We start from the raw sequence: 23,820 nt of genomic DNA, 5'->3' as shown, positions 1-23,820 counted from the left end.
ATTAAAATATAAAAGGCCTTGAGAACTTTTTAAAAGAGGCTATTTACGGCGCCCCCCATGCTCCACCGTGTCTCTGCCAGGGTCGCTATTTGCTTAATGTTATGATTTTTTTTTCTTCTTCTCTTTGAATGTGAGAAAATGGGATAAACCGTCTTGAAAGTGAGCGGTGGCCACTCGGTAATAAAGAGCAAAACTGTAGCTACAAATTTAAAGTCATTATCTCCGTCGTGATTATTTAATTGTGGGTTGTTGCTGTTGTTCTTTTTGCAACCGATATTTGGGCTGAGATTAAGTGGGATGCAGGAACAGATGGGAAGGGAAATAGTTGCTTAATTAAAGCGCAGAGTCAAGCGCGGCGTCAGCGCGGCCACAGTCTGCACTTTAATAACATCAGCGAGTCGCTTTGGTTGCAGTTACAGCTGAGTAGGGAAAAAGAGACATCCAAAACAAGACTGATTAGGGCTCATCTCTGCTCCGACTGAGAGCCGCTGCCCCCTCCCTCCCTCTTTATCTCTCTCTCTTTTTCTCTCTGGTTTGTTTTTGAGTGGCAGGAAATCTGACAGACAGTAGAACAGCTCTCCTCTCCTCTCCTCTCCTCACCTCTTCTCTGCTCTTCCTCCGGTTTCTATCCCTCTCCTTTATTTCTGTTTGCTCCTCGCCAACAGGCTCAGACCGCAGAAACTTCCGCGTTTGCTCTTAATGTGTTTCTATTGCTTTTACCAGAAGGCCTGAGGGCAAGTCACTGTCTGTTTTCTGTATGTTTGTCGTGTAGCTTCTATTTTTTATTGCAGGTTTTATTCACCTGTTAGTGTTTAGCTGCGTTAATTTTCCTATCAGATAAAATATTTCATTTTTTCCCCTAGTATATCCTTTCTATTAAAAAAAGCAACAACAACATATAAGATATATTTTTTTTAAAGTAAACAAAAACACCATAATTTGTATGACGGCACCGTTGAGCTGGGCAGGACCACCCCGGGCGCTCAGGTGAGTTACAGCAATAAGAGGAAGGAAAATATGAAGAAAAACACCATAAAATAAAAATTATATTCACAAATAACAATAAACACGTTTGAAAGCAGACATGCGCGCGCCTAGCGTGTCTACAGCATTAATAATGAGTTCATTATTAACAAAGAAAACACTCCCAGACTGCGAAGAAAAATGGGAAAAAATAAATCAGATGCATCAAAAGATTTATGTAGAAGTTAGAAAAAACTGAAAAATGTGGAAAAGAAAACCTCAACAGATTTGTACACAATAAAAAACATATAAACCCGATTAAATTTTCAAATGTCTGCAAAAATATGTTATTCGAATCGTTTTTATTGCAGTAAATTAATCTGTGAAAATGTTAATTATTTGAAAACGCAAACTGTTAAAAAGTGAAAACAGTATTTAATGTAAAAACAATGTAAAGGCTGACAATTGGTGCATGCAGAAAGCATAAAAGCATCCAGTTTCATGAAAACATGACCGCTTCCAGCAGAGAGATAAGCATCTTTTTACATTAAAGCTCATTCCAAAAACATTGCAAATTAAACTTACAGTTTCGTTGAAAATCCGCACGATTTTTGTTAAACGACTATTGCATCTGCGGGTAAAAATAATAATATCACGACGAAAAACCGAGCAGTGGACCTTGTGGAAACACAAACGAGTCAAAAACGGGGGGAAAAATGTCCACAAAAAAGCGTCGAAAACGTTGAAAGCAGCTCTCGGTTCCTTATTAGGGCGAAGATACAATATTTATTCCTTGTCTCCTGGGATGCTCCTTCTCCGTCTATTGTCCTCCCATTCCTCAGTGCTGATGCTTAATTTTCAAAACTTCTATATTACCAAGGGACCTACGACATCAGCCGAGAAATACCCTGCAAGTACAAAATCCGTGAGCCAGCCCCGTCCGTGCAGAGGGGAGACGCTCGCGTTCCGCCAGCTTTCTACCAAAACCGAGAGCGCGCAAAAGGGGAACTTTTCCACCTCTCTCGCTTTTTCTGGAGGATTTTAAAGCACTTTAAAAAAATTATTATTATCGTTATTATTACTATTATTATTCGATCGGGTCGTAGAGGAGAGTGAGACCAAAATATTACGGGTTATTTTGGAGAAAGAACAATGTCAGCGACCTTCCCCGGACTTGTCCACGACGCAGAGGTAGGCTGCTTTATTTCATTTAATAGAATTTAATTTATAGCATAAAAGCGAAGGGTGCCGAGTTGGAAAAAATGGTTTTAGTTAAATTGTAAAAGAGACGTAGTTCATGGAAGGCAAGAAAAGAAAAAGAAGCGGTTAAAAGAGTCTTATTAGGGTTTTATTTTCATTATAAATGTGAGTGATTAGGACATTTCAGGACAGAACTCGACTTTGTGTCTTACCTCTCCTCCATGGCGAGCAGCAGGGCTGGGGTAGTGAATTTGCCAGCAGCTCGGTAATAATAATAACATATAACAGCACGCCTTTTTAAATGCTGCACAGAGAGTGACAGGCATGCCAAAGGGAGGAAAAAACTACCTATTGCTCCTGTTGCAGCGAGATCGTTCCCCTCCCAGGCGCGTTGAAATGACATCTCCTTCAGGTGGTTTAAAGTGAGGAGGAGAGAGGAAGAAAAAAAAACCGCTTTGAGAGTGTGTGAGTTGTGTTTTGGAGTGTGTTTGGGAGGCAGAGAGGAGACACCGGCTGATGCTAAATGACACTGCTCATATCTTTCCCTGTCTCTTTATTATCTTCCAGATACGTCACGACGGTTCAAACAGCTACCGGCTCATGCAGCTCGGTTGTCTGGAGTCGGTGGCCAACTCCTCGGTCGCCTACTCCTCCTCGTCGCCGCTCACCTACCCAGCGCCGGCGGGGACGGAGTTCGCCTCGCCCTACTTCTCGGCCAACCACCAGTACACGCCCCTGCACCACCAGTCCTTCCACTACGAGTTCCAGCACTCCCACCCGGCCGTGGCCCCGGAGGCCTACGGGCTGAACTCGCTGCACTCCGGCCAGTACTACCAGCAGATCCACCACGGGGAGCCCGCCGACTTCATCAACCTGCACAACGCGCGCTCGGCCCTCAAGTCCTCGTGCCTGGACGAGCAGCAGCGGCGAGAGCTGGGCTGCCTCGACGCTTACCGGCGCCATGACTTGTCGCTGATGACGTCACACGGTTCTCAAGCCTACGGCGTCGGCATGCACCACCCGGACCAGAGGCTGCTGCCCGCCGCCGGCCTGGGCCTCCCTCCTCCGGCAGCAGACGACCTGCAGGTACCGGCGGCCTCCGAATCCAGACCAACACATAAAAACAAAAACAAAAATCTCCATTGTGATTGCTTTAACAAGAAGTAGTAAACACGGATGTATCCCTGCCCCACTGGCCCGCTAATCCAAAACCTTCCCCTCTTCTTATTCCACTGCAATTCCGAAATACTGAACAGAATAACAGATTTTCTGTCTGTGAGACTCGACGCTTTCCACTCAGGGACTGTAACTTTACTCATATTGGATATGATCTGGAGATAATTGTGTTTCCGAAGCAAAACGTGAGCGTGCAAAAAGCGGGCTAAGTAAATGTCAAGTCCACACGGCACGACGCCTCTGAAAGGCGGCCCGTTTCTAAAGGTTAATTGACTTGCAGTCTATACAGCCCTATTGTGAAATCATCCCTTTATTTCTTCCAGAAACACACGTGACCCATATTTTACATAATTCCTTTCGATGTAAAGAAATGGCCAAGTTGAAAAAGTGTGTGTGTGTGTGTGTGTGTGTGTGTGTGTGTGTGTGTGTGTGTGTGTGTGTGTGTGTGTGTGCGTGTGTGTGTGTGTGTGTGTGTGTGTGTGTGTCTGCTGGGGCAAAGAAAAGCCGCTGGTTGCTCCATTCTCCGGTAAAGGGCGGATTAACGGATCGGGCTTCGGGACACAATAGCCGACTCGAGCAGCATAAAGCACCGTAGTTTATCCAATTACGGACTTAACGTCAATCAACTTTGTTACTTATGCAGCGACATCTGAGCTGGTTTTAAAGACGCGGCTCTGGTTAAACACACTGACACGTAATTATTATTTTTTTCTCCTCCACAGCAGAATTTGTTTAACTGGTTAAAGTCTCACTTTTTTATTTTACTTTTTCAAAATTTGTAAATCCAGAACAGTAAATATGGTTTTAAATAATTATTTTTGCATGAATGACAAATGATATTATCTAAATAGAAATTAGGATGTTTTGTTATAATTTGCTAATGTAATTAGAAGGTTTAAAAAATTGGTAATTACGCATGAATTGTAAATATTATGGAATATTTTGTCTTTTTTTAATAATTTTTTTAAGTGTCAGGTATTTTTTATTTTTAAATTAGTGCGTATGATTTAATTTATATTTTGACATAATGAAAATATCGGTGCAAATTATTTTTATATTTATAGATTTCATATTTTTTCATTCAGTTTTGAATTTTTATGATATTCTTCGGCTCTTTTTAGATTTTTATTTTTTGTTTTTTACATGCCGTTTTACTGGAGGCTTTTGGGATTTTAAAGGGTGCACTTTGACCTTTTATACGCCGAAAAGAAAGGAGCGGCTTGTGAACCTGAGCTTGCACGAGGCGGATGTATGAACCCAACAGATGCGTCCTTCCTTGGTCTCGCGCAGCCCCGTCGCATCTTTGAGCGCGTTAAAGAGATTTTCATGGCGAACAAAGCAGCTGCCACACCTTTCCCCCGTCAGCGAGCTAATTCATGCAAGACCTCTGCGTTTTGTATATTGATTTTATAATCACTTTAGCTCCGGAATAAGAAGAAAAGAAACAGAGCAGGAGCTGGTTAAGAAGGCGCTCCAAAAACCTTCTATCTCTCTTTTCTTTTTATTATTATTTTTTTCCCGTCTCCTCCCAGTTCATTTTAATCAGAGGGGGGTCTGCGTGGGCCAGGCCTTGAGGCTCGCACGAGGGATTAAGTGTTTTCTGAATAAAAATCGCGTGTTCTTCTTTTTGATGACATTGTTGATAGCACGCGAGTCTGATCCGGACTCAAATGTGTTGCTCCCATCAGATCTCCATACATGCAGGCCCATATCTGCGTTTACCTCCGGATTTCAACAGGTATCAGGATGTTGCTGGACACCTGAGTGGGATTTCTATTTCTGAGTCAGGATGAGTCGCGCTGTCCTTGATTGTAGCCGGAAGCTTTTTAAATTAGGCTCGTTTCTGAGCGAACCGTGAGCCGCATCATTTATGATACAGTGACCTCAGATTTGCTCCAAGCCTCAAGTGGTGGTGAGGGCTTTCTAACAAAATGGCCTCCCTCTATTTGATGTAGCCCAAAACTATATATATATATATATATATATATATATATATATATATATATATATATATATATATATATATATATAATTATCCGTTTTTCTGATTTTACTCTTTATAGGTTTATGTTTGAGTAAAATGAACATTGCTCTTTTATTCTATGAACTACATTACAAGCAAAAAGTTTGCATTTATTTGCAGAAAATGAGAAATAGTCAAAATAGCTAAAAAGATGCAGAGCTTTCAGACCTCAAATAAAGCAAAGAAAACAAATTCATTTTCATTTAGAAACAACAATACTAATGTTTTAACTCGGGAAGAGTTCAGAAACCAATATTTGGTGGAAAAACCAGGAAGTTTTAATGGTTTTAATGGGCTCTTATTCTTTTCCAGAACTTTATATTTATGAAGTTGAGTTGATGGGAAACAGGGGCGCCTCTGGACAAGGGCTGGGGTCTCTAAAAAAACTAAAATTAAAGGCCATAACAGAATGTCCTGAGTTTCATCAGACATTTTGTTTTGAATGTAAACATTTGGGTCTGAGTTTTCTTTAAACAAAAACATTAAGACTACTTTGTGTTTTTTTTTTCTCAAGAACAATATGGTGTAAGTCTTTTTATTTATTTATTTATTGCCAAAAGTTACTTTTTAAAAACCAAAAACAATGTTTTATTAAGGTGACGACACTGCTTGTTTTCATGTTTTTCACCTTCAAAAATCACCTGATTTGATAGTTTCAGCAAAATTTTTACGTTCAATTGACACAATGTGGATTAATGTTACATTTTAACTCATTTTTATTTCCTATTTTGTCTGGGAGGGAGATAATGGCCGGGCTTTGAGTAAAATAATTGGATAAAATATTCGTCTTTATTCCTCTTTGTTGATATTTATGGAATATATTTTGGACACAAACTAAATTTGTAGGAATTACCATTGCACCCTTTGGTGGTGATATAAATGTCATGTAATGTAATCTAAACTGATGGTTTAGATTTGGTTTGGTTAGACATGATGAGCAGAAAAGTCTCATTTTGGATATTTTTTACCCAAACAAATTAAAAGCTATGATTTGCAAACTCTTAAATAGTCATTAAAAAGCATGACTTTCAGAAAGACTGGGAGTCAAATGTGTAAAAAAAAAAAAAAAAAAAATCACTTCTAGAATCTCTCTTAATTCATGTTTTGTTTTATTTTCACATGTAAAGTTGGGAAACTCATCCATTAAAACAAACATTCACATGAAATACTTTCCTCACATGGCGGATTTTCAGTTCACAGCTGAATGTTTTTGCGCACCTGCGCGTAAAAACAACAAACATATTACAGGCTTTGCAGCAGCAGGCGTGTTTTTACAGTCTGCCAAACTAATGAGCGCTTGTCTCTGCAGGGCTCCGTGGAGGCGCAGTGTGGGCTCGTACTGAACGGCCAAGGGGGCGTCATCCGGAGAGGTAAGGACCCCCCGTTTATTTCCTCTCTGTGTTGTTGCACCGGAGGCCGTGGAAAACAGTCACGGCTCGACACAAGACAAGACAGCGAGCAGATAGACAAACAGGCGGAACACTCCTCTCTTGTCTGCTGTCAACATGTTACAGCAGGAACGGCCCCGCTTTCCTCGCCTGTTTAAATACTACACGCATACACACACCCGCACTGCTCCCCACTTCCACTGTGAGACGAACTGTCACTCAACACCTACGTGTTTTTTTTTGTGCAGGCTCACTAAACTCTCCCAGACAATTAAAATGTCAACAAAGTCACGAATAATAATGCCAAATTACACATCAAAAGGCAATGCTAGGCTACCTGTTTAGTTTACCGTTTATGCTAATCCGAATTAGCATTATTAGCAGTGTTAGCTAAGAGCACAAAGAGGTTTACTTCCGTTTTCAAGCACTCAAATCTTACATACTTTACTTGATATAAAATATAAATAAATGAACAACATATAACACAATATATTTGCAGCTGATGTTTATGTTATAAGAAAGAAGCATTGTAGAGAAGCTAGATGACTATGCTAGTGCCTTAAAAGTAAGGAGAATTTTTTCTTTGTATTCAATGAAATGAATAAAAGTTGCATTACAGATGTAATATTTAGCTCCATTTTGTTGGATTTAGAAACAAAACCTGATTAACATTGCTAAGATTTCTTACAAATTAGCGTATTGGGTCTTTAATTTAACACAGAGTAACCCAGCTTTAGTTATTAGCGATATGTAGATTTTAGTCACATTTTTTATAAGTGTTTACACTGTTCACAACACACAAATGCTCAGCGGAGCTGGAGATGCCTTATTCAGTTAACATAAAGAAAGGAATAAGAAAACTTGCTTGTGCTGCCCCTTACAAAATGGCATCCTGGGCAGTGAGCCATACAAAGTCAGTCACTTATAATAAATAATGAAAATACAATTTCAAATCTGTTCAAGTCTTTTATCTTTAATTATCAAACACATTAATAGCTCAGAAATTCAATAAGCTAGCATTTATCAATTAAATTTATTTAAAATTTATACAGTTGGCTCATTTGATTCCTATACTTTATATGTGTGTGTGTGTGTGTGTGTGTGTTTACTTTAGATGTTATTATTTATCAGACTGAACTGCAGAGCGCAGATTTAGCCTGTGGGTTTGGAGGATGAAGGTGTTTGAATCTACCTGTGCGCGTGTTGTTTGAGCCTGAATAAACACGTAGCAGGCCGTTCCGTTTCCTCACGCGTGGGGCATAAAACACGCTGCGGATCTTCTTTTTGCTCCATCAAAGCTCGCTAGTGTTTCTTTTCCTGCATGGTGACTGTGTGTAATTTTCCACACCGAGGCAGAAAGGAAGGCTGGTGTCTTTTGGGTTTAATTTTTCATCAGCCCTGCCCTGCCTAGGTGTTGGGGCTTTTCTCTCGGATTGACGCGGGAATCCCTCCGCCATCACTTTCGGTTAATGGTGCGCCGTATTTGGCCCTGAGCTCAGCCGCTGCAACCATCACAACCAATAATCTTTGCTTTACCTCCCGCTCCCGTATCGATAGCTTCTCTCGCCTCGGGCGCACGCTTTGATATGCTAATGCCGAGCGGGGCCCCCGGATTCAGCCGAGATCATATTAATGTTGTTCTTTCTGACTGCGGCTTTGGCGGCATGAATATTCACATAACCTTTTTCAAAAGAAAATCACTCAAGAAATGCGGATCCTACTTAGGAGGAGTCGTCTGTGTTTTTAATCACGCTGCTTTCCCTTTTTCCACTTCTTCAGCCTAACGGCAGCCCGGAAAGATCAAGCTGATCTGTCTGACGCGCGCCCCCGCTACGTTACCCCGCGCACGCACGCACATCTGCTCTTCTTCTTCTGTTTTTTTTTTTCCTTTTCTTTTTGCAGCTATAAACATTGTTGTTAAAATATGAGGAGAATGGCATTTGGCCCTTGTCTCTTTTTCTTTAATTTTCGTGGCAAACTCGTAAAAGGCGCTTGATTCCGCGTGTGATCCCGCCCGCCGCTCGCGCCGCAGCCCGAGGCTACTCTCCGTTGCTTAAATACCGTTATCGCCTCTGGGCCCGCGCGCTCCACTGACTGCACTACCGGCAATAGCTCTTTTCGATCGCCCTTGGCAACATAAAATACAAACTACTTTGAATCAAAACATTTTTAGGGGAATTAATATGATGTGAACCGCGCGGCTTTCAGAGACGCGCGCCCTCCTGTCAGAGCGCGTGAGCCTGACGGACAGGTGAGAGCGCGGGTTCGTGTCACATCGTGCCCGGACACGGAGTCGCGCACGCGCACGCACGAGCTTAACGAACAGCAGCCTTATGTATCGATTCCTTGAGCCTCCAGTCGTCCCTGTCTGACAGGCTGCGTGGAAGTGGAGGCTGGTACAAATGGTGCAGCTGGAGTCCAGCCGGCCTTTGTTTCCACACCGGCGAGGTGTTGCAGGTATGGCTGGAATGAGAGGAGCAAAGCAGCTGGATGACACTTCTTCTTTATTTATATAACAGTCTTCCTATAGCCAGAAAATGAGGAAAAGCCACAACATTTCTGCTGACTATGAATAAAAGATTGTCAGTGGAGGAGGAAGAAAAATAAAAAATAAAAACAGAGTACAGCTTGTTTAGTTTAGTTTATGTTTATTTATTTGTCATCCGCAAGAACGGTTTAAAAAGATTTGGCCCCCGGCTAATTTCTATCTGTTCTCCCAAGGCAGGTAAACAAAATGCATATAAGATACAAATAAAAGCACGATTAATTCAAATTTCCCTTTATTTCATTTGGACACCAACAGATCTCAGAATAATTTCAACCCACTAACAGCATCAGTGCAGCATTTATAATAATAATAATAATAATAATAATAATAATAATAATAATAATAATAATAATAATAATAATAATAATAATAAATGATGCCAATTTAAGCTTCAAAAGTATCACCATTCAGTATGTAATATTTCCAGGATGGGTACTTTTAAGACTTTTTGTTTGTTTTGTCTTGGTAGGTCAGTCAAAGAGTGTGGCGGGTCTGGCTGCTGATCAGTGTCGGGTCAGATTTACTAGCATGCATATTTCTATAGCTAAGCTATTTAAAAAAAAACCCAGAACATTCATATAAACATAAAAGCTAATTTTTTCAAATTTCCTACTTCAATAAATTGTATCTTAATGCTAATCCTGCAGCTCCAAGAGGAAAGTTGTTTCAATTCTTAAATGATCTCATCTAGTTTTCTATCTTTAGCCAATACATTTGATTAATTCATTGATTATCAGCTTTATTGTTGATTGCTTTAATCCAGAGAAAAGAGAAAAAAATTTGTTTAAGGTTCTAACATTTTAATGACGATATAAAACTTGGGATCAAAACAGAAAATCTCATTTTCTGTGTTATTTTCAGTTTTTAGAAAATATAACATTTTCTTAAAATTCTCATCTTCTAGAAAACGAGAGGTTATTATTTGAGGCAGGAAGTTTCAGGTGATGTGGATAATCTGAAGAGTAGAAAAAGAAATGAATAATTATATAATTGATGAGTTCATCCAAGATCTGGCTGGATTTAGGAAATAACTAAAACATCAACACTTCTAGAGGAAACTCAAATGTTTTTAAGAAGCAAAGGAAAAAAAAACATTTTATAGAGATAAAAGTGTAAATAGAGAATATTACAAAAAATGCCTTTCAAATATAAAGTTTAATTCCAGGACAAAAACCACACATCAATCACCATCATGGTTACAAATCGCTTAAATTTAGTTTTATTTTAACTACAAAAACATAGTGACAATATTAAAACAAATTAGTTTTTTGCTGAATCAACACTAAGTTCCAAACTTAGTGCATAAATATCCTTAGAAGTATAAAAAAAACCAACCCAAATGTTCAAGTCTACATGAATCCAATCTTATTTTTCAAGTTTTGTCCTGTTTTACGTCGTCTTGCTGGATCTGATTGTCTTGCAGTGAAATTAGATTTACAAAACGAGGAGAGAGAGATGTTTCCTCCTGCTGCAGAATCAAATCAGCAAATGTCTGAATTACTTTTACCTTTAAAATAAGCTGAGCTCCTTGGCATCAAAGCAAACTTTCATTCATGACATAATAATGCTGGTCATAAAAACATAAACACAAACAAAAAACAGCAAAGAAAAAAGTTTCCAGACACATTTACTCGCCCCGGTTTAAATTTTAATTATTTTTAACTAAACAACTGATCTAAGAATAACTTAAAGGCTAACAAATGATTATTCATAAAACATGCAGTACAACGTTGAACATTTGTAGTAATATGTGATTTATTTTGTTTCTGAAGAATAATTTCTAAAGTTTGTCCAACTGTAGTGAGGTGGGACAGTGACCAATGATTTTAAAATGCTAAATTACCAAATAAAATTTATTTTAACTCATATTTGATATATGTAAAAAAAAAAAATTAACAACTGAAGTTGCCATGGTTACTAGATTTTGCTATAAAAGGTCTGGAAAACACAATATTGGCCCTTTGATTAACAAAAAACTTGTGGATCTGCTTCAGTATGTTGCAAATTATATTTCATATTAGGATAAATATGTCCTTAAAAACTGAATTACATTTATCTAAAAGAAAAATAAGTATCCAGAAACGAACCCTTATCTGGTTTCTCAAGCAAAAACAGATTTATTGAGTTGTCACAAAATAAAAACCCTGTTGGTGGTCAAATTACCCCCAGAAAGGATCGTCCAATCTTAGCCTGCAGCGCCGTTCTACTCAGCCTAAAAGGCGTCTTTTAATTTCACTTCATCATTTCCAACACGGCTAATAACAAAGCGACACACCCTGCTGTTAGATCTGATAACAAGGAGGATAAATAATTGAATACAGCCCACAGAGGATCAGACAAAAACCTTGCATTTCAGCCACTTAGGCTGTTCGCTCCAGTGAAAGCTTAATAATGAAAACACACACCCAGAGAAGTCGATCCATATTTTACATCTGTACATAAATATACTTCAGTAAGGACCGGTAGCGCTGATGCAGGTGTGATTAATAATGCGAAGCAGCTTTCTGCATCATGAAGGCTTCGGTTTTGTTTTTCCCCTCCTGGAAGAAAAGCTCTTAGATAAACTTTAATGCTGAACTGAACCTGGAACATAAATAAATAAATGTAAACGATGTTATATTTAAAATGTCTGTTCCAGGGCTTTAGACTGAGGTGTGCCTTCGTTTTCTGAGAGCCTTTTCCAGGAATACAGTGTAGAGTGATTGGTCAGAAATGATCTGATAGGTAAAAGTTTTGAGTTGCTTCACTGCATTAGACATTGTTTTATTTTATTTTTTTTATGATTTAAGTTTTGGGGAAACAATGGATTCAGGCTGGAAAGAGTCGATTTGAAACATGCAGACCTGACTGGATGTTCTGGCTTTAGGGTTAGTGTTGAAATGCAGAAAGTTTTCTTCTCACGCGTCAACTTTCCACCCATCTGACTCTTTAGAAATCATTATAAACAAAACCTGAACTAGAAACGAGGTAAAATATTTTCTCATTGATCCTGTCACATCTGCACACTTCTTTTCTTTGCTCTGCCTCCTGCTGCACAGGATTAAACAAGATTTCACACAGATGAACATGTGAATCCTCTCAACAAGAGAACAAATTTACACGTTTCTTTTAAACAAATACATATTTACACTTAAACAAGCCTCTTGCTGAGTATTTTTCTTTATTTTTATAAGAATAACATGGCAGCTTATGACCAGAAATGAGTTTTCTGAATGTAAACGGAGCAGAAGGAACATCCAGATTTCTTTTAATAATAAAAATGTCCTTGTGGGCTCCTGTAGCTCTGCAGATCATTTCAAATACACCAGATATGTTAGGTACATTTTATTCTGTCCCTGGTAAAATAAAGCTGGCTGTGTTTATGAAGTTGTGTTAAAGCTGCAGGGGTTTCTCCAGAATACTTTCATAAGTTTCTCCAGATGGTGGAGCAATAATAATCACCAAACAACATGAAAATATTTTCTGCTGCTGTAATTATTTAGGGCTGGAAGTGAATAATGGGAACCAGCAAAAAAATGCATAAATATGTCTTAAATTGATAAAACTAAGTATTAATCATATATTCATTAAAAGAAAATTCGTTGCACATAACTTTAACAGATCTATTGGCCTTAATTCTGCTTCTGAATTACATATTTAAGCGTTATGGACAAAATTAAAACATCTCAGCAATTAAAAACTATCAGTAACGTTTCAGTCTTCACTAAAAAACGTTGAAATGCCAAAGACTTTAATCTATCCTAATCTGTTAGTATTAGGGCCAGACTACAAAAAATAAAGTAGTATGAGAATAAAATCAAAATAATACAAGATTAAAATCATATAAGACAAAAGTCAAAATATTGCGAGAATAAAGTTAAAATATTGCGAGAATAAAGTCAAAATATTGCGAGAATAAAGTCATATTATGAGAAATAAAAGAATATATTACAAGAATAAAGTTGAAATAATGAAAATAAAATCATAATATTACGAGAGTAATGTTAAATATTAAGAAATAAAGTTGTAATAATACAAAAATAAAGTCAGAAACTTCTGACTTTATTCTCACAAGCTTATATATTTTTAAGTTCTTATTATGACTCTGATACTCCCTAGTAATTCTGCAATAATTAAATTTTTTTTTATTTTTTCTTATTTCCTGCTGGAACATCAGCTGGTTCTTTCAGTCTCTCTAAATGCCCAAACGTTGCTGTTTTTGCCCCTCTGACCTCTGACCTCTGCGTGTTTGCAGGGGGGACGTGCGTGGTGAATCCCACAGACCTGTTCTGCTCCGTACCGGGTCGCCTCTCGCTGCTCAGCTCCACCTCCAAGTACAAAGTCACCATCGCCGAGGTGAAAAGACGACTTTCACCGCCAGAGTGCCTCAACGCCTCCCTGCTGGGCGGCATCCTGCGCAGGTCAGTGCAAAACCCGCTGTGGACGTTTGTGTTAGCAAAACCTCTGAAGAAACAGAGCATAAATGGTCAAAATATCTTAATTTAACTGTTTAAATCCTCCCACAACGCGCAGAAGTGGACAAGTGAGGACATTTTTTTTGGTAGAGAGGGATTTTTGGGTAGCAGAAGCTCTAATTTTTCAGGCCTAAATCTGGCTGCTGAGCTTCGGAGAGTCTTTGTAGCCCTCAGATAAAACAGAGGATATATTTGTGCGCCCACAAGAAGGCCGGCTGCACGCGCCGCCATGCCCAGGGAGCCAGAGGGAGGCGAGAGCAGGCCAGAGCACGCCAGGATCAGAGGCAGCAGAGGAAAGCAGGAGTTGCCAGCGCTGTATTATTGATGAGCTGGAGAGAAAAGGAGAAGAGAGGAGGGAGAGAATATGGCTACCAGACGAGGCATCAACAAAGGGAGAGGGAAAAAACACGAGCGCAAATGGAGAGGCTCGTCTTTATGTGGATTAATATTGATTATGCCCCAAATATTGATGCTACATGTTAGCCGTAGAGGTTAGTGGAGGAACAACAATCCAACACCGTCATAATTCACTAGTTTAAGGTGCTATGAACTCCAAAAAGCTCTTTTTCACACCAACGCTGCAACTAACCACTAATAATCCATCAATTATTCTGACGATTAATCAGTTAATCGGATAGAAAAATGGAACATTCTGCAGATTTAAAATTTTTTATGCAGCTCTGGAAAAATTAAGAGACCTCTTCAGATGATCAGTCTTATAGACAAAAAAAGAAATCTAGAGTAAATATACAAATATATATGAGAGACACCATAGAAACAAACATTTGGATGATTTGTACTAAAGAAAATCAGCATTTTTCTGTCTAAATATATATTTATACAGCTCTAAAAAAAAGTTAAGAAACCACTTAAAAAGATCAGTGTCTCTGATTTTACTCCTAGTAGGTTTATGTTTAAATAAAATGAACATTGTTCTCTTATTCTATGAACTACTGACAACATTTCTCTGAAATTACAAGCAAACATTTAGTTTTTATTAGCAGAAAATCAGAAATGTTCAAAATAAGGTAAAAGATGCAGAGCTTTCAGAGCTCAAATAATGCAAAGAAAACATTTTATGTTCATTTAGAAGCAACAATACTAATGATGTAAGAGTTCAGAAACCAACATTTGGTGAAATAACCAACAGGTTTTCATGGGGTTCAGTGAAGTTGGCTCTTAGTTTTTATAGAGCTGCATGTTAGAAATACATTAAAAGATCAAGATAAACAAAAACATTGAATAAGATCAAATGTCTTTAGCCCTACACTTGATTATTTGTAGCAAAGTTTGCATCTGCAGCTAAAAAACACTTCAAAGATGTGAAAGTTCAGCCCTTTCTGCTCGACTTATCAATAAAATGTAGCGATAATCTGCCTAAATATTTTATTTTGGATTAACCGAATAATAAACGGACAACAAAAGGTGCTTAATAACAGATTTTTATTTTATTTATTTTTAGTTTTATTTGAGGAGTTTTGCATAGAACGCACTGCAAAAACACAAAATCTAACCAAGTAATTTTGGTCTATACTTTCTAGTGCAGATATCTTAGTAAACTTGAAATAAGACAAATTAACTTAAAAGTGACATTTTTAGCAGGATATATGAGCTTGTTTTAAGTAAATAATCCCTTACATTGATTAGAAAGCTCTAGTTCTATTGGTAGATTATTAAACTTATATCAAGACATATATGATTATCTGCTAGTGGAGCTAGCACTTTATCATCAATACTAAGGGATTATTTACTTAAAACAAGCTCATATTTCTTGCTTAAAAAAGTTACTTTTAAGTTAATTTGTCTTATTTCAAGTGTGTATTTGCATTGGAAACGAGACCAAAAATACCTGGTAAGATTTACAGACAAAAGTTTTTTTTCTTTTATATTAATGCAAAATGTACAGTATGTACATTTTCTCCAGTTTTGGTTTAATTACTGCTCTGATTATGTTGTTCCTTCAGTAAATGGAAGGAACATTTAACACAGTTAATGATTACTGAATTAGGTGATGATTATTTCAATAATCGATTAATCGATTAATCTGATTAATCGTTTCAGCCCCATTTTCAAAGAATAAGCGGTTAAATCTCAAAAGTTGTTTCAAAGAACCTCAGTTCAGTGTAGAATTAACCATTTGAGGTCTAAATAGTCTGAATATTTAAGATTTTGAACAAATAGCTCTGAAAGAAATAATTACTTATAAATCTTTTAATTTTGATGCAATATTGTACAAAGTAAATCAGAAAATAGCTTCAGCTACATCAGAGGTTATAAAACTTAAGAGTGCAGATCGAAAAGCTTTTTTGAGTAAAAACTGATTATCTATTGATGTGTTTGATATTTTACAGCCATGCCGCCTTCTGCAGAGAGCGACTTTGGTTTTATCCAAAAAATGTCACTAAATGTAAAGTTTCTTTACTCATTGAGTTTGAAATTCCTAAATTTTAAAAACGATATGCGAGGGAAATGTGTTGAAGAAAAAACACAAATTGCTACAATTTTCACACTAAAATTCATGAATAATTGTTGCCTTCAGGTCAACGTAGCAAAACCTCGTTTTACGCAATAAATGTTTTCATCTTCACTTTGCCTTTGTCAAGTTAAATCACTTCTATCTTTTAAGTTCTTTAAAAGATTACTCAAAATATTGTCTCCTTCTGCAGTTAAACGTATAACTTTGTTTTGGCAGAGCAAAGTCCAAGAACGGCGGTCGGTGTCTTCGTGAGAAACTCGATCGTTTAGGCCTCAACCTGCCGGCAGGACGGAGGAAAGCTGCCAACGTCACGCTGCTCACCTCCCTGGTGGAAGGCGCGTCACGCCACTCGTCACGTTTTTAATATTTAATCCGCTCTAGTCCTCGCCTCCCTGCTTATTCCTCGTGTTTTTGTTCGCTGCAGGTGAGGCGCTCCACCTGGCGAGGGACTTCGGCTACACCTGTGAGACCGAGTTTCCCAGCAAGGCGGTGGGAGAACATTTGGCGCGGCAGCACAGCGAGCCGAAAGAGACCAACGCACGCAAGAAAATGGTTCTGGCAACAAAGTGAGAAGGAGACAAAAACAGAATATTACCAATATCTTAGTACAGTTGAAATGAGACCAAACTAATTTACAAGTAACTGTCTGCAAGATAAGAGCTTGTTTTAATGTTGATTTGTTTCACTTATAACAGTGAAACTTAGTTTTTCATCAATATCAAGGAGTTACTTAAAACAAGCTCCTGTATCTGGATGAAAAGTTACTTGTAAGTTAGTTTGTTCTTATTTAAAGTGTACTAAGATATTTGCTTTAGAAATTAGAGCAGAAATACTTGGTAAGATTTTGTGTTTTTGCAGTGCACATATAAAATATAATCATAAATAGTCTTATCTCATGTATTTCTGGATTTGCAATATCAGTTACATCTTTGATAAGTTTTCTTTGTGCTTAAAACCTAAAACGTTTGTTTTAGTAATCAATAAACACATTTATCGCATCATATATCATTTATCGTGATAAATTTATCAATAATTTTGATCTATCGCCATCACAATAAGTTCCAGTTAATGATATTTAAAGACCTGCAGACTATCAGTATTGTCTGGATTGTTAGTTTTACTATTTTCTGCACTGTTGGATGCAGTTATGATCTGCAGTTTAAGTACACTTCTTTATGTGACCGGTGTTTGTGTTTGTGTGGATATAACTGCTGTGGCACGCAGTCGCACCAATACAGTTACATAAAACAAAAAAATAAGAGTTAAATATTTTTTTCGGCACTTTTATCAGTGTCACGCGCAAAATATTATGCCCACTCCGGTTAAGAGGATTATTTTGTATGAAAATCCAAACTTCTTTGTCTTTGAGGTGAATTTTAAAACCTGACCACGTCCTTCTCTACATTAGCATCGCATTTATTTTTCCCAACATGATTTAAAGTGATAAAGATGGATGGATTTGTGGGGAGGAGAATAATGAAGTGTGGATTTGTGCTGGTTGTTGGAGACAGATGGTAAACCCTTCCCCTCTCCCTCCCTCACTCCCTCCTTCTGTCTGTCAGGCAAATCTGTAAGGAGTTCCAGGACCTGCTGAGCCAGGACCGCTCTCCTCTGGGCTCCTCCAGGCCGACCCCCATCCTGGACCTGGACATCCAGAGACACCTCACACACTTCAGGTAGCATTTACACAAATTAATATATCAGGAAATCTTTGAGAGAGCCGTTCTGTTTGATTTTAAAAACTACAACGAGAAGCTCTGCGCGTTGTGCCAGTGACCTCTTTCCTGCTTTCCAAACGACGCAGCTGTGCAATTGGAGATTTGGCACAAACAGCGAGAGGAGAGGAGCCTCATTACGGGAAATGTCATATTTGAGAAAAGTTACCAAACTGATAGAGAGGGTTGAGATATTCACTGATGCAAAGAGGAAATCTAAAGAACATCATGCTAGACGTCAGCGGTGACAAACTCATTTTCGTTTTGGGCCAAATCCAGATTATAAATGCTCTTAAAGGGCCAGTTGTGCCAGAATGTGTTGATAAAACCTGTTTACAAACTGCTAAAATATCAATAAATCTTTAAAATTAAATTTTATTATTGAACATCTTTTCAGTCAATCCAGGATTTTGTGAGTCCTTTTGTGACTTTTCCAATAAAAATCAAAGTGTTTGTGATGCTGATTTGGAAATATTTTAGGCTTTTATGATGGTAAATGTGACTTTTTATTCCTCATTGTACAGATCATGGACTATAATCAGAGGCAGCTGTTTTTGGGACAGCTTGAGAATAATATGCAATAAACTCCTAATTTTGTTTTTGCACAAAAAAGTGCAGGGATTTGTTGATTTTGCGTGAATTTTCGGGATAATTCTCAAGAAACTGGAGGGAGTAAACAGCAAACAGATAAAAATGATAATATAATATTTAAGCTCCTTTAGTGTTTAGTCTAGAATCTAGAGGGCCACATAAAAAGCTGTGGCGGGCCGGATCTGGCCCTCGGGCCTCAAGTTTGACACATGCTTGAAGTGATTAATATAAGAGATGAGTATTTTGTTTTTGTGACTCGTCTGACTCTGCAGTGACTTTTAGTCAGCATTGTTTGAAACTTACCAAAGAAACACAAATTAGATGGGATTTTAACCTAATTTGTCCAAGACATCGTCTTGCCTGAATGGATTTAATTTTGGTGCCTGATCATTTCTGGGACATTTCTGCAGGTGAAGGCAGTAAAAGAACAAACTAATGAATGGGACCCATCATGCAAAATGTACTTTTTGCATGTTTGGGTCTCTACAGCTTAAGTGCTTCAAAAACCACCCAGCTGTTTTTTGGTGCCTGGAAAATGAGCAAATTCAAAAACCTCGTCATTGTCGAGTCACACTGCAGTTGCCTAGCAACCCAAACTGACCTCCAACATGTTTGGTCAGCTGGTTTTACCGTTGTACAATGGCTGCTGGAGACAAGTGTTTTGTTGTTGACTTACCATCCAGAAACCACTTTCTGCATTCCTGTTGATTGTGCAGAAGCCTCCATTTTTGCTTTTCAAAGATGTACAGCTGTGTAATTGCACATCTGTTTTCAGCCAGTTTCACGTGTGAGTGTAAACGTTGACTTTGGGGGCGTGGCCAGCAGCAGCTTATTTGTATTTAAAGTGACAAGACGCCCTAAAACACTCTAAAAGGAAGTAGAACTGAGCAGATTAAAATCTCATTATCTAAGAATGATTTTGTGCAAAAACATGTTTTGTATGTCCCATAGTACTCACTTGTTCTGATGACTTTGTGAAGAAATGTCGCATTTCTGAGCTAAATATTATAGCCACCTAACGAAAAAGTGCAAAGTGATAACTGGTGATAACTGGAAGGAATAGAGATGGGTAGGTCTCAGAAATTAAATCATTATAAATCAATTATTATTAAATGTACTGTGGTGACAATCAAAGCTTTGTGTCTAAAAAGAAGCCAGTATAAGAAAATCAGCTAATTTCCCATGAGACGTTCTTTTTGTGCTTAAGAATACCTAGAACTGTTCAAATGGAAGAAGCCAGTAAAGCCTCCCTCATGACCTGCTGAAGCCTAATTTAGACATTCAGTGGACATTAAAACCCTGAAGAAGAAGAAGCTTTCGCCGCAGTTTTGAAAGAATAGGCAGAGATTTCACTGCCAGAGTCCTAAAGAATCCCAAACCCTCCTCTGATTTGTCTGGAACCGGTTGATTTTACGTTTCTCCGTCTCCTCCCTGCAGCCTGATCACTCACGGCTTCGGCACGCCGGCGGTCTGCGCGGCGCTCAGCACCTTCCAGACGGTCCTCAGCGAGATGCTCAACTACCTGGACAAAAACTCGAGCGGCAAAACGAGCGGACCAAACGAGCAACAGATCAACAGCAGCTCGGAAAAGACGCAGCTCCGGAAAACAGCCGAATCCCAGAACAAAGACGGGAAGTCAGAAAAGACTGAGTAGCATCTCTTACCCCCCAACACTCACACACCTGGTTGCCGTGCCTTGGAGCGCTGAATCTTAGGAGTGTATCTGTGTGTGTGTGTGTGTGTGTGTGTGTGTGTGTAAGTGCTTGTGTGACTCTCACACATTTTGAATAACTTAAGGAAATATTTATTCCTATTTATTTATCTTATGTGGAAGTCCAACACTAATTTAAGTTTCCCGAATATAGAAAGTGACTCATATGAAATACAAAATATTACAAAGTATTTCTGGTCTAGTTTCTGGTGTAAATAACTAAATACATTTAAGACAAAACTAATTTAAAAGTAACTTTTCAGCTCTTGTAAATTATAGAAAATGTATTGAGTGAAACTAATCTTTGATTCAAAACGAGCTCCTACATCTTATTGAAAAGTTACTCATTTTGTTTTGTTTCAAGTGCACTAAGATATTTGCACTAGGAACTCGACCAAATATACTTGGTAGTATTTTGTGTTTTTACAGTGAACATTTAGTTCTTTATTTATTTATCCTGAAAAAGTTTTATTTTTCCAGATCAGGGTGTGAAGCTCTACAAATCAGTGCATTTGTTCTGCAAAAAACTTAAAATGTTTTCCTGCTCTGATAACTGATCTGTGCAGATTGTTTGAGGAGTAACTGATTCAAAATCTATTGCAAATTTTGACATTTTATTTCTCTGCATTTTTAGCAGATCAGATCTGAATGCAGAACTCTGATGACCTGAAGAGCTCTTGAACCTCGATCAGGATTTTTATGTTGAATCGCCTTGCAAATGGTTTCATGCCGCTTGACTTTTTTCACTTTTTTGTCTCGTTGCAGCCACAAGCAGAAACGTTTCATTTGGATTTTATGTGAAAGACCAACACAAAGTTAAGCTTAGTGCAAAAAAAGAAGAAAGAACACATATACATTTTAGTTTTTTATTATATCATGCAAATATCTTCAACAGATTCCCCCAAATTACAATATAGTCCAATCAACCACTTCAGACTTCACCTAATTAGAAAGTTATTAAATTGTAGCCCAGTGATGTCAAACACATTTTGGTTTTGGGCCAAATCCAGATTACAAATGCTCTTAAAGGGCCGGTTGTGGAAGAATGTATTGATAAATCCTGTTCACAAACTGTTAAAATATTAATGGATTATTAAAATTAAACAATATTATTGAACATCTTTTCGGTCCCTCCAGGATTTTGCGATTCTTTTTGTGATATTTTCCAATAAAAATCAAGTGTTTGTGGTTCTAATCTGGAAATATTTGTGATATTTCAATTTTTTCATGACTCAACTTTTTATTCCTCGCTGTACAGATCATGGACTTTAATCTGACATCAATAACAACTCAGGCAGCTGTTTAGAAAGAAAGTTTTTGACAATTTTTGAGAAAAATCGGCAATTAACTTCCGATTATGTATTGGCGCAAAGAAATGTGGGAATTTGTTGATTTTGTGTGAATTTCCATAATAATTCTCAAGAAACTGGAGGAACTGATTGATATAATTTGGCAGTAAACCGATAAAAACTGCACTGATTTGATTAACATAACATTTAATCACACTTAGTATTAATCTAGAATCTAGCGGGCCACATAAAAAGCTACGGCGGGCCGGATTTGGCCCACGGACCTCGAGTTTGACACGTGTTCTAAGACAATGCAGTGAACATCTTTTCAGGTAATTATGAGAAAATGGAAAGAGTGTGTCATGACTGCAAAGGTCGTCCATCTAAGAAAATATAACAGTCAAAAGGGCAAAGCAAAATTTATTTTCTTGATAATTTGCATAAGATTGCGTTGTGCCTCATTGTGAACACCAATGCAAAACATGGTGGTGGCAGTGTTATGCTGTGGGAATGCATTTCTTTAGCAGGGACAGGAAGCTACTCAGAGTTGATGGAAAGTACAGAAAATAAAAACCAGTCAGAGGCTGAAAACCCCAAAACTGAAATAAATCTGCAAAGCTGGTAGAAACTCACCACAAAAGAGTGACTGCTGCACTGCAAAAACAAAAAATCAAGTTTAGTTTCTAGTACAGATGTCTTAGTACACTTGAAATAAAGCAAAACTAGGTTACAGGTAACTTCAGTGAGATGAAGGAGTTTGTTTTAGGTCAATAATTCCTTAATTTTGATGAATAATGAGTATTAGAAATAATCTGCCAGTGGAACAAAAACATTTTTCCTACATCAGAAGGAAAAATGTTTTTAACTTTATGTTAAAAAACATAAAGAGGAGGATTTTTTCCCCTCTGATGTAGGAAAAATCCTACATCATTATTTCCTACAATCCTACATCAGAAGGATTGGAGGAAATAATCTGAAATAATCTGCTCCACTTCCAGAATTTTTATTTTTTTTCATCAATATTAGGGAGTTATTGGGTTAAAATAAGATCTTATTTTTGCTAAAAAGTTCAGTTTTGTCTTATTTCAAGTGTACAAAAATATTTGCACTAGAAACTAAACCAAAAATACTTGGTAAGTTTTATGCTTTGACCTACAGGTTGAATATTTTTCACATTTTTTGTCTGTGAAACATTTTATTTTCCTTCTGCCTCATAAATTTGTGCTTTGTTGCGTTGATCTAAGTTGGTGTTTGTAATTTAAGAAAACGTGAAAATGTTGGCGGTATAAACACTTTTGCACGGTTCTCAACTCTGCAGGCTGCACTGGGGTGTGTGTGAGTGTGGTTTTCTGGATGAATGTGTGTGTGTGTGTGTGTGTGTGTGTGTGAGAAAAAGAGAGAGAGGGAGCTAAAGCAAGAGAGAAGGGTCCAACTCAGCCATTTTGTAAAAGAGTGACTTTGCTTTGTGCATGTCTGTCTTTGTACACGATCCAGATTGCAAGTTAAGCCGACACGAGCTCTCCGACTCGCTCATGAACATTTGTACAGATATATATAAATATTTAAATAACTTTTCTTGTAGGCTTTCGACTATATAAATGTTAAATCCCTACCTTCTAAAATGCTGGTGTTCAATAAAGACAGTTGTGTTCTACAGTTTTTTTTTTGTCTGATTCTGTCATGCAAATATACACGCTTCATATATAAACACGTGTGTGCAAACGTCAGGAAGCAACAGAGTGAGCAGAGACAAAAACACACAGATCAAAGCCAGAGTGTGAGAAATCCAAACGAGTTCACAGTGTCAAAATTATGAAAAGCCAGAGTTCTCGTCTAATGTTGCGACAGAAAGCTCTACCTACAGGAAGCTTCAAACGCCTGTGTGTTTTCCTTCGGTTTGAGCGACTTCTGTCACGTTCCCTGTTTATTCTGATTCTCCAAAAATCTAATGATAAAACAGAAGGAAGAGCAGCTGCCTGCTGGCGTCTCCATCCGGGCTGCGCCGCTTCTGTTTGCTCGTTAATATTCCAGTCATTTAGAAAGGAGGTCACGTTCGCCGCACAATGCAAAAAGAAAAACACACACACAGTCAGAGAGGATGCTTTTACACTGATGCCTGCACTGATTTGTCACCCAGAATCGGTGCAAATGGAGCCTCGGGTGGAGAAGTAGGGAAGGTGAAGGAAGGAAGTGACTCAGGTGGAGGAAACCAGTTTATTCCCGGTTTCACAGGTTGAATGAAAACGGTGGAGTTCTGGTTTTCCTACAAAATTGTTCAGCAGATTA

At 38.0% G+C, this 23,820-nt stretch overlaps 1 protein-coding gene across 2 annotated transcripts; it reads left to right on the top strand.

Moving 5' to 3' along the window:
- Window positions 1-1,796: 1,796 nt before the first annotated feature.
- On the top strand, window positions 1,797-23,156 carry tfap2d (transcription factor AP-2 delta (activating enhancer binding protein 2 delta)). 2 transcript variants are annotated; one of them, XM_044106261.1, is made up of 8 exons: window positions 1,797-2,154; window positions 2,731-3,249; window positions 6,672-6,732; window positions 13,533-13,698; window positions 16,445-16,563; window positions 16,653-16,794; window positions 17,791-17,904; window positions 19,972-23,156. In XM_044106261.1, exons 1-8 carry the CDS (start codon window positions 2,116-2,118, stop codon window positions 20,186-20,188), a joined length of 1,377 nt encoding a protein of 458 aa, XP_043962196.1. In that variant the 5' UTR covers window positions 1,797-2,115; the 3' UTR covers window positions 20,189-23,156. The 2 variants fall into 2 exon arrangements, with proteins under 2 accessions (XP_043962196.1, XP_043962194.1); XM_044106259.1 differs by lacking the exon at window positions 1,797-2,154 and having other exon boundaries at window positions 2,625-3,249.
- The last annotated feature ends 664 nt before the right edge of the window (window positions 23,157-23,820 follow it).

The sequence above is a fragment of the Gambusia affinis genome, linkage group LG22 (assembly GCF_019740435.1).
Source record: "Gambusia affinis linkage group LG22, SWU_Gaff_1.0, whole genome shotgun sequence".
In the NCBI taxonomy this organism is placed as follows: Eukaryota; Metazoa; Chordata; class Actinopteri; order Cyprinodontiformes; family Poeciliidae; genus Gambusia; species Gambusia affinis.
This window is presented reverse-complemented; position numbering and strand designations above follow the sequence as displayed.